General features: G+C 36.8%; 1 protein-coding gene and 1 long non-coding RNA gene across 11 annotated transcripts in view; both read left to right on the forward strand.

The window, feature by feature from the left end:
* LOC111250428 (transcription factor kayak-like) overlaps positions 1-11,820 on the forward strand; it is a 52,843-nt gene that overhangs the window by 1,192 nt on the left and 39,831 nt on the right. For 7 of the 10 annotated variants that reach the window (XR_002673363.2, XM_086988179.1, XM_086988180.1 and 4 more), the window contains exon 3: positions 4,189-5,555. The exons of the other annotated variants lie outside the window; for them this stretch is intronic. Coding sequence is in view for 6 of the 7 variants with exons in the window: in XM_086988179.1 (XP_086844305.1) it covers positions 4,629-5,555 (927 nt within the window). In the remaining variant the exon portion in view is untranslated. The remainder of the gene's footprint in view (positions 1-4,188; positions 5,556-11,820) is intronic. 10 annotated transcript variants of the gene reach the window in all.
* Positions 4-3,812, forward strand: LOC147755960 (uncharacterized). The gene is made up of 2 exons (XR_015327176.1): positions 4-2,212; positions 2,570-3,812. It is a non-coding gene; the product is annotated as an uncharacterized LOC147755960 (long non-coding RNA).

The following is an 11,820-nucleotide window of genomic DNA, read 5'->3' on the forward strand; positions in this document are numbered from 1 at the left end:
AATAATAATTTCATATGCGTATATTACATGTATGATTCCTCGCAGTATCAATATTCCTTTGTACTCAAAAAGGTAGTGAAAGGATTACTAGAAGTGGGTAGATTGAGGCAGTACATGTTAAGTGAAATGCACTCATATTTGGTTTATTGCATTACTTAAAATTACATTGATTTTGCTGCAGTCAGAAAAACGTGAATGTACGGTTCCCAAGGGTTTTACAGTTTTGAACCTATAACGTATTTTGCAATTGTTGCCAATCTATACTTCTTTAATAATCGAATGGTACCGAGACGACATAAAGCTCTCAATAAAAAGGAGAGGGTGAGTGAAGTGACTAAATACGCCAAAATAAAAAGATGTGTTTATTGATATACACCAATTACTTTTTTGTACAACATATTAAGGTTTTTTCAAGGAAACTTTATGTTTAATATTAGTGAAGAGATAAAAAAAAAGTGTAATCAATATAATTCATTGGCACTACTGTACCCTCTCATATTATTATTTTAGATAAAAGTTACAGTAACAACTAGTTACGAAATAACCCACGCTCACATAATCGCTTTATGTTTAGGATTGTCTTCTTTTTTTGACTTCCTCGATTATTTATTATTATATTTAAAATGAAACAGTTGGCAACGGTTGTACCGATATGAATTCGCAGATGTGATTCAAGCAGATAAGAGTATCCATCAGAATTAGCTCGCAGCACTGATGTATTTGATCATGCTGGCCCTATTCATAGACGGCACAACTTTGTCAGGAGAAAACGAACATACTATAAGAACATGTTATTCTTCAGTCCTTAGTAAATTAAGCATAGCAAAGGCCCTAAGTTAAGGACCTGCACGAATAATCACCTGTGGGGTCTATCGAGGTATGTGCAGAAATAAAATATTTTGTTTTAAGCACCTTTTCATTGATTGGCAACGCACACGTATATCCATGAGGTGAAAGTTTATAAACTAAGTCACGCGGGCCCTAAACCATAAAAAGACCAAACTGGCATCTCAGGTAGAAGCGGTTGAAAAGCTATTTTTAAGATAGCCAGTAAACCATGATCATAAGGTAACACTCTGAGCTGATACAACTGTATTTATTTAACATATATATTCTCAGATAATTTCGAGACTTTTTTAAAAGTAATAAAAACTAACTTTTGACTCAACTGATGTGGAAGCGCGCCGTCGACCCACAATAGTTGTACTGCTGCCACGACAGTACGTAGACTATTAATTAAGGCTATCAAAAATAGTAATGAGTGCTGACAGGTTTTAGCTTTATGCCAAGGGGAATTAAGAGAAAGCTTTTCTGAAGAAATAGGTTGCCAAATTGACTGAACATCAGACCAAAGACCTAGGTAATGATTTTGTTTTTCTCGAAACAAGCGTGACTTTGATCGTAAAGTACATTAATAAATTGAAGTAATAAAGTAAATGAAATAACCAATTTACTCATTCTATGCACGAAAAATAATTATTCGATAAAACAAAATCATTTTATTAGGTAGAGTTGAAGAGTTTCTAAGTTATTTCAGCATTTTCTAGTTTATAGAATTTGAGTCATAAACGCATCCTTTACTAATGCTCATAATTCCCTTGCTATACATACTATAATGTGATTTGTGCTTAGATAAAAATATTTTCATAATTGCTTTGTTATAAGGAGTTTAAAGTTTAAGGTCATTAATTTTTGGCAATTCTATGCTTTGATCATTCACTGCTGGTGTGCTTGCAAGGTGATCTGCCACTTAAAACATTAGGCGATAAATATAACACCTTTACCTTTCAATTACATTATGCAAAGTACGGAGCTTTATATGTTAAACATGTAAAGCCTAAATAAAATAAGGCACCGTAAAAATTCAATAGCCAGCACCATATAAGTGCCGAAATGTATATCTACATATTTTGGCTCTAACTTTTGACACAATTTTGTGATATATACATTTATGAATACTGAAGCTTTCCGTGTATATCAGCATTCCCGGTGATAGACGAAAGGCCCCCGTTATATGGCCCCCGAATAAGCTGAGACAATTCTGCACAAACATCAATGTATCCTCCTCCGTTGTATTAAGGTGTTCCCTTTCCTTTATGACTCATAGATCTCCCAAGCTTTTCGGTTTGTTCACCGTCTTTCTTCTGCCCTTTTTAAACATACCAACCAGCTAATTGCCGACGAGTAAACTTGACACATTGGATATACCTATGTAAGGCAATCTGTGTTTGAATTCTGTTGATGATTATATAGTTATCTTTAATGAGTAGGGTTATCTAAAAATAATTGCACAAAGAACGCATATTATCACACTGGCAGTTCAGACAAGACGCTTAGTTTTCTTTTTTTAATGTTGGCTTTACTGCTAATTGGATTCAGAAAGACTGCAAAGTTAATATCACTAGAATTTTAGCCTTCAGTATATGTATATTTTTTTACAATATGCCTTTGCACAAAACAAATCAAAGACATGAATAACGTTATATTGAATTACGATGTTTTATTATCTGGTCAAACCATGCAATATATAAATCCAGTTAGTAACTGGTGCCTTTTTATCTTTTTATAGCTGTCTCGTGATTTCATTCAACATTTGTTGTGCCTGTGTGTGTAACCTGGGAGCGGCGCTTATCAGAAAATAGTTAAGAAACTCCGGATAGTTCAAAACTGTGCATGACCTTCACTGGTTGAACGCGGCTTTGAAGGCTAACTTTGTTATAAATTAAAACTCAGTGCTCACAGCCCACTTAAATGTTCAGTTTTAACTGAGATCTTAAGATTGCCGGCTACGAAGCTGTTGTTTCACGCAATGGATAAGTAAACTTACGAGCTTACACATGATAGAAACCTCAAACATGAGATTTAATTGTAACTAAAGGCAAGACAATGTTTGTACAAAACCTAAAATAAGCAATTGTAGCAGCTTGTGTCTATTACTGTCAATCAGAAATTCAAAGCTTAACACATAGTAGTTAACAAAAACGATGCGGTTGAATTTCAAACTAAGGCCAAGGGCTATTATTCGAAATTGTGATCTTGTCTACCAAAGATACTTGGGTAGGACGACGTCTAAGAAATGCTTCTCGTGCTTACCAATAGTTTGTAAAGAGTAACACGTATATTTTAATCAAACGAACTAAAATGTAAAATAATATCGCTTATGTTATTAACATTTCGAAACACTTTACTACACAGATTGCAAGCTTATCCTTCAATCTCCTCTCAGCCTTCGAACTCTGGTTTTTTGAGAAAAGCAGTACACGTGGGACGAAAAAAACGGAAAAACGGCAAAAACCTGAATCTTCGTGAAGCCAAGAATGTTGCTAGCTGAACCTATAACATGCAAAAGAGCGAGAGTTTTTGTACTTTCTTTTTTCGTGTACAGTGTTTAGAAATATATCTTCCTTCCGTAATATTTCGTATACATTGATCACGATTTTACATGTTTCAACAGAAACTTAAGACTTGCAACAGCCTTTAATACAAAGTAAATATTAACGAAGATTCAAAGAGTTTTATGTATATATTCTTATCTTGACGATGATTTGACCGGTTGGGCGAGATTTAACAGAAGTCATTACAAATGTAATCCTTACTTAAAGGATGTATGTCAATACGGCAATGTATTATCACCTTGCTGAAGTTCGCAACAGAATAGAAAGCACCTAATAGAATAGTTATCATATGCACAAGATATGTTTAAATTATACATACAAGAGAACTGATTACCAGACACAGCTTTTACAGCTCCATAACATAAGCGCAAGACACCTAATAAAAAAGCTGCAAAAATCTTTTAGAATGAATTAATAGGATTAAATGTTTTTCAATATGCAATATAAGAGCATTCGGCATATTTAATAGGGTTTCTCTGGTGTTTGCCCTGAAGTCTTACCACCAACGTACAGACATTTTTGTCGCATGTCGATCCATTTTTAGGTACATCTTCTATGTCTCGCACACATTGTGTACATGTGTTATGCTGTGGAGCTTAAAGAAAGTGTCTTCGCGTTTTCAATTAAAGACTTTGTCATCTAATCCAGTGCACTGACATTCGTTCATTTTTCTAAACGATAAAACCTAGACAGCAGAAGATAATTTTACAAAAGCACCTTTTAATTGTGAATGACTATTTTTTGCGTGTATAGGTTCTAATTATATTTCGTTCTATAATTTTTGCATCTTTAGTTTAGTATTCATCACGAAGTTACCAGATGCAGAATGTTTGGTGTATTGTAACACCAATGGCTGTATATATCGTCGTTTCGTTGTCGTTCATATTGTTTGCTGACTGGCTGCCTAGTTAGTGGAGCGAAGGATGACGTCAGTGGAGAGGGAAGGCACGGACCTTCCATTGCAGCGGTTAGTTGTTGCTCCAGCAATGGCAGCTGATGCTGCTACTACTGTTGTTCCCGACTCAGAGTGCTGCTGAAAGTTCCAGGAAAGCGCCGGACAGTGTGAGTCATTCGTGGAGCAGCATCGATGTTGGTAGCGCGAGGTCCGGGCTGCTGCTACGTCTATTACTGCAGCGGGTGTTACAGCAACTGCGCTTTGACTGGCCTAGCTCGACTCTGCCTTCCCGCGCCCGTTCGCTTGCCTCGCTAGCTAGTTGGTTCACGAGATAGATCATGGCAGTGCATACCCGAGCGGCTACACAACAGCGTGCCAGTACTGGTAGTAGTAGCACTAACAGTAACAGCAGTTACAGCTACCACAACAGAATCAGTAGAAACCACACTAAAGGAAATATTAAAACAAGGCCGCAAAAAATTCGCTTTCAGTATAGTGAGCACAATGTAGGGGGGGTCGGCAAGAAAGATAGAACTACTCGTAATAGCAGGACAGATTCCGAAATAAGCAACAGCTTTATGGTCGAATGTAAGGGGTCGAACGCGAATAACAAGTCTCCAAAAGTGGCAAGTGAGCAGTCAAAAAAAGTGTCAAGGAGAAATTGTGGCATAAAAAAGCGGTCAGCGAAGGTTGCCTTGACGATTGAGAGCAACTCTGCTGGTGCTAAAAAATCCGTTGTTGGGTCGACAAAGGCTGCTAAATCGAAGGAAGTTGTGTCTGATATATCTAAAAACATTAACATCGAATGTCTTAACGAACCATCATATCCAACGGGAGTTAGATCTTCTCAACGTGCGTACTCACTGCTTTCTTATGCGGATACTGGCAACAAAAAGGATTACGCGGATGCGGTAGAACAGACTGGGAGTGGTAAAGTGCAGGCCTTCTCTAAAAATTCATTGCGCGCAAAAGTACACTCATGCGAAAAAGTGAGAAGCAGGTACTCTAGAAGTGGCAAAACTACCCCCAAAGACAAGGTTGGAAAAAGCAGTCCTAAATTAAAAAAAGTCAACATTGAAACTGCCAGTGGAAAAACAAAGGTGATACTTGTACCTCAAAAAGATACGTGCGGGAAGGGTGCATTACCCTCATCGCGGGGGGCAACAAACACAGTAACGAGCCTTGGTAAAGTTAAGTCTTCACGTAGCGGTATAGCTTTTAGTGAAGATTCTGCCCGGTGCAAAAAAAGTGGCAAGATGTTTCAGGTTGGTGTTCTTTAATAGTCAATGGCCTTCAATTAGCTATGAATAATAATAGTTTTCAACGTTACGATTGCAAGGCTGAATGAGGAGTTCAGCATTCTTGTCTCATTACGTACCAATATGGGATATACGTGTGGCACTCTTTCTATGTTTAATGTATGCTATTACACGTTACATTTATGCATCTTACATTCATTATCTAGTATCACATAGAAACAAAGTAAATTATTAAAGTGCAATCTATAAATTTATAATATGTACTTGCAGAAAAAAACGTTTTGTAAAACGGTAACTCTGAAATTGCGCAAATTCTGTTGGTTTAAAAAGTAATTCTCATGTAACTCTTCCGCCCTTCTAAAAGACCATATATTCCTGATGAATTCACTTTGATCTCGCGCAGAAAATATTCGACATCGTTTGAAAGTGACCGACCGAAGTGCTTCAATTCATTAAATACTGAAATTTCCTTTTGAAAAAATACATTTCACCCACCACATAGCTTCGACAGCCACAAGAGCAGCAAGCAAAAAGAGTGGAGACAAGATGGCATGAGTCTACCTTATATTGAAAGTCATCGTTAAGTCAATGAAGTTTTTAATTGTTTCCTTAAGATCTAGTAGCTTTTTAGAAAAAAAAGTCCTGCATTAGTTATAAGCTAGCACCAAGACTTCCATATATCATGCAGCTAGACGCTAAATCTTCATGTCAATCCGCTAACAAAAATCAATTACTGACTATATCATAATGAATAGATAAATTTATTTATATAAGTATTTGGAAAATACAACACCAAAGGCGCTAAACAATCGCAACGTATAGAGAAAATCGCGGAAATCGTCTTATGAACATTTTGAGCAGGTTTAGATTGCTCCTGGGCTACTTATCTAACTCTAAGCGCCAAATGAGCAACACATTTTTGAAGTAAGCAATATTAGTTTTGGGATTTTGAATATTTACTTTGAGGCCAAAATGTGCGACTTTTCAAGAGCTTTGACAACGTGCAATATTCGCCATCTCGACGTTTTCCAGGAGCGGTTTCAGAGTGTCAAATGCGGAAGTGCATAGCTCCTTGATTCCTTAGATCTGAGACACCATTTCAGTATTTGAACCCGGGTTGACGTTAACTATCGCACGAAAAAACAATCAGCTCTAGGTACCTTCAAAAACCCAAAGCGCTAATTTATATATAGGTATATTTATTATTACTTGATGATGAAATTCCCAATCGCCTCATGTTCGCTTAACACGGCTTTACGTTCTTCGTTTTAAAAATGTTCACCTATGGCTAGCTATACTATTCACTTGATTAAGACTGCCTCATTGTAAAAAGCCTAAAGTAACTATATTGCCTTTAAATGTCTTATTTGAAAACTTTATCCATCTGGTTACAAGAACACTATTTTTAATCAAATTTCTCCAGTACCGTTTTAATTTTAAGAGGACAGGTACCTATACAAAAAACGCGTTGATGATTTCTTTCAAACACAAATAATGATGAATAACTTTTAGATGCGAAAGCGCCAAGTCAGTCAGCACGTTGTTTTCATAAATATAATGCACGGTTTCTATCATGCAATTTGTACCCCGGTCCTGTTTCTGGAAATCAAAACCCATTATTTTTTACATGTTTACTAAGCTTTCTATATTTATACAAATCGCACGAGTAATGAACGGAATATATTAATAATGATGATTATTACTTGATGCTTTGGTCTGTTAGTCCAGTGCTATATCTTTACGTACGTAATAATCTTGATTAAATTCTTCGGCTTTCTTATCTAATGACAGAGATCTTCGAATAAGAATATAAACGGGTTCAAGCTATTCGCATCAGCAAGTCAGTTGCCTAAGAGAAGGGCAGGGGTTTAATCTATTCCTCAAGAGAATAAGATAGGCATCAGCTTGAAGAATAGCTATAGAAAGCTGTTTTTCTAAAACATTTTCTTCGAAATGATATGTCGTGCACGCTTTTTGATAAGATGTTCATTCTCTCAGTCGGAGAACAATATGTGGCAAGTGCTTTTCTCAGCGAATTCGCACCATAACGACGGCTCAACTGGCTTTTTCTGCATCGGCTTCGAAGATTTTGCATTAGTGCTTGCACTGCGAACACCTGCTAAAGATTGTAGAATTGGACTGAAATTGCTTTCTCCCATGTCGTACCTATAAGCGCGTGCCCGTGCCAAATATGGTATCTCTCGGAAACGACTGCATGGAGGAATGACTGATAAAGTTTGAGGCGCCAGTCGTTCAAACCCTCTAGATGTTGTGATGTGTTAACTACGGCATCGGTGGTGACATGGTTTTTCAACTGCTTAATGTATTTTCCACGGCGATGCGTACGTTTTTCCATATAATTTTAAAACGGAGGTTAAAGGGTAGAACACAGTTTGTATCTCACCTAAAAACCCATCTAAGTTTCTTGGGCAAGTGCTTTTTTGGATGACGAGGAGCTGCACCCTAGAAGAATTTCGACTTGATGTTGCGTATAAAGTTCTCCATTCCCTACTTGCATTGCGTAAAATAAGTATTTTCCCAATCTTTAACCATATTTGCAGCAAAATTTTTTGGTGGAACGTGCATCCATATAATTACAGGCTTTTTGTGACAAAACAGTGAAGCCGAGAAAAGCGGCATCGAAGGTTGCGAAGTACCGTTGTTAGGGGTTGTTGACCGGAACCTTCGGGAATTCTCCAAGACACCGGGATTTTTTACGAAACGGTTACCTTACCTTCGGCCAGAAAGAGAAGCAGCTATAAAAACTCGATCGGCAATTTATAAACATCAAGCGTACTATCTCCTCCGACATGCGAGGGATACACAACTTTGTAACGCCCAAGTCCTAGTGGCTCCTCCTCCCGTCCACTAACGTTTCGCCTAGGTTAGAGGCATGCTTAACCTATTGTCATATATTAAATTGAAGTTAGATTGGTTCCACAGTTTCAAGTCCTTCAACTATTATGTACCGAAGTACCTTATAAAATTGTTTATTATGATCTCCTTGTATGCGTAGGCTTTTTGCCTTAGATCGACTTTCTCGAAATGTATATTATGAATATTACCAGTAATTGTACGCGAGAAATACCAATTCATTAGTCATCTGACCATGGAAAAGCTGGTTCTTTAAAGAACTATAGCTAATTTCTATGTTGCGGTTCGGATAGATAATGGTAAGGTCTGTGGAAATGCTAGATATGCTCGTGCCTAAAAATTAAAGTGATATCAAGATCTATTGACATAGCAGAATTGTCTTTGGAAAATAAATGGATAAATTGTAAAAATATAGCACGTTTAACTACTTGGCGGCACTGAAGACTATCTAAATGTGTTAGTCTTGATAAACCTTTTATTATCGTTTAAACCACTCAAAGAGTTATATACGTATACATATCTGCTTTGCTTGAGCAAGCCTCTTCTAAGAACATAGTTTGTCTCTTAAGCCTTCTTTCTCGTCGACGGGTCAAAACACAAAATGAATGTCAAATTCGTTTTTAAAAGATTTGTTTAGATGATAACCTGCTTTGTTATTATTATTATATTAGTGTTATTCGACATTTCACTTGTTGTGCGCTGCAAGTCCAAATCAATCCAAATCAAAAATTAATAAGTGAGTTTAAATCCTTAGTTCGCTAAATATTTATTTAGATAATGACGTTTATTTCAAAGTAAGCATCGAAGGAAACAGTGTAGAAAAAGTTTGTTTCAGTTCTCACTGGTCATTAATTTAAGTAACGTTTCATGAATTTTACTGCGTAATTTTTATTCTTTTTTGATTTAGAACGTTTTAGAAAAAGTTATAAAAATAAAATGCTTTTTTTCTAGAAAGGGATGTTATTATCGCTAAAGCAGCCGATGCTTTTTGATCATTTACTGCTAGGTAAAGCAAGTCAAAGATTATGAATCGTATATTTTGTGTTCACATGAAGTTCTGCTGCACAGCGTGGAGCGGCTTTTTGAATTGCCCAGGAACTGGCACATCGTTGAGTTGCATTTTGTTCAAGAAGATAGGAAGTACAGCGTCAATATGGTTATCATTTTTCAATTTGATTAGGCTAACGCCTAAAACTATCGTTGTTAGGCATGATGCTAGTATAATTATCCATAGTAAATTCTTATCTAGAGTCATAATTATCGGTAATGTGGTGCCAACTTTAATAATATTGTTCTGTGCAGGCTATACGTTATGCCAATGAAGTCAAAATTTCTGTTAAAAGTAGCTGCATGTCACCAGTTGTGGACGATAAAGTCATACAAGTAATGCAAACTACGACGCCATTTTGAAACTGTTTGTTGGTTTAATTGTATTTGAGGCCACTCTTAGTGCTTTCAATTTCTTTATCAAATTAGCATCGATGTCATCCTGTTTTGTATATGCTCGAAATACCGTGGTTCATATAGCTTCAGAGTGATCATGTAATATAACTTCATGTCATGATTTTTATAAAGCATAGCTTGCGTTAAAATGTAGTTTTGGGGGCAGGCGAAACTATGGTGGAAGACCTAGGTGGTTATTTTGCTTCTTCATGGTTACATTAAAATTCGAGGAAATACCAAAAAAAAATACCTAACAGTAGCTCAACTAAAATTTAGTTAAAGAAAAGTTCCAGTAACCGGAATTGCACTAAATTTCTAATTCTTGTGTATTTGAAAGTGTCGAAAATTTGATAGCACTTAAAATCAACGCTTCTCTGTTAGAAACAACGAGGTAACTTGTATAGGAGTTATTTCGTGGGTTCTACACATATGTATATTAAAGAGTTTCAACTTTCAAGGCCAATTGTGTTGCACCAAAGCTAAATATTTTCTAACAGTTTTTAACCTATGAAAGCGGCATTATTCTACTTTACACTGATATATTGCATCTCAGTAAAGATACCGGTATGACGATTTTTGGCACTGCCTCTTACAACGATGACTGCCGCCATCCTTTGGGGAATGTATCAAATGCAGCTTTTCGCTGTTTCAACAATGATTGGACCCTGTTACCAGATATTAGTGATATTTTCACGGAAATCTAGAAGGTTTGCTCTTTCCTGACACTCCCAAATTCGTGATTTTATCATTTTTTAGACTTTTTATGAGGTTGAGGTCTGCCGAATTAGCAGGCTACGGTAGCATTTAAACATCACTTGTAGTGAATAGTCTAAAGGTATCTCAAGTTCTGTGACAAGGGCCCCATCGTACACGACAACGTAGTCATCGTCAAAAAACTATCGCGATACCCAAAACAGTATCTGCTCTTGATAACCTTAAAATTCGGCCGCTCTAGTATTCCTTATGCGAAATGTATCATCGTAATCCCTCTGTCAGAAATCATAGGCTAGATAATAATTTCTGTATGTTTGATTTTCGACATGACGTTGTTTTTAAAAACTGCGTCGTTCACTAACACGTCTGAAGGAATGATAATTTCAGTATGAAATTCGTTTGCAACGTAAACTATGTATTAATTGTTACCGGTTCAATTTTGGCTTGATTTGCTAATTTGTTTTAATTTAATTGGGGCTTTCTGGCGAGTTTACTTCCCTTGAACCCACCCGCTTTGAATAGATGGCAAAATGTAATTTTCGGCGGAACAGGTCCACAATCCTTCAATTCGCTTTGGGAGACGTTAAAAAATACACCTACATTTTTAAGTTTCGCGAAAAAATCACACGATCGTCCTGCTTCGTAGTACACCTTTTTGATTCTTGTTACAGATTTTACGCGACGATAGCAAGAGGTTTTTCGTCCGCCTCCTAGCAACATTTGCGACCGCATGCTGAGAAACACTAAACATTTCAGCAGTTTTACGCACATTCGTTTTGACGGAGCGGCCCGCCAATCAGCGTTTTCTGCCTTTAAGGGCCAACCCCTTTTTTTCCCGCTTTCATATTTTAAAATCACTAAAAAACACTCAATCACACAATCCCATTATTTAGTTGTTCAGCGTCGACAACAGTCGTGTTACACCGCGAGATATAACTGCTGCACGTAGTACGATTTATTAGCACGAAATGTGAATTATGGACCTGCGGAAATCCAACTGTAGTAAGCTATCACGCTGGTGATCGATACGGTATGTCAGTTTTACGTCTCACATCTTTTATCAACTGTTTGAAAATGTTCACCCTATGCCTTCATCAACCTATAGGGTTCCAATATCAAGTAGAATAATACCGCAGTCATAAGTCAGAAATCGTTTGCCTAGACTTATTTTTAGTGCTACGCGATTGAAAGTTGAAGTTATTTAATTGAACTTGAGTTTATTTGATTAAACACCGGCTAT

This window comes from Varroa destructor, unplaced genomic scaffold (assembly GCF_002443255.2).
Source record: "Varroa destructor unplaced genomic scaffold, Vdes_3.0 BEIS01000004.1, whole genome shotgun sequence".
Classification (NCBI taxonomy): Eukaryota; Metazoa; Arthropoda; class Arachnida; order Mesostigmata; family Varroidae; genus Varroa; species Varroa destructor.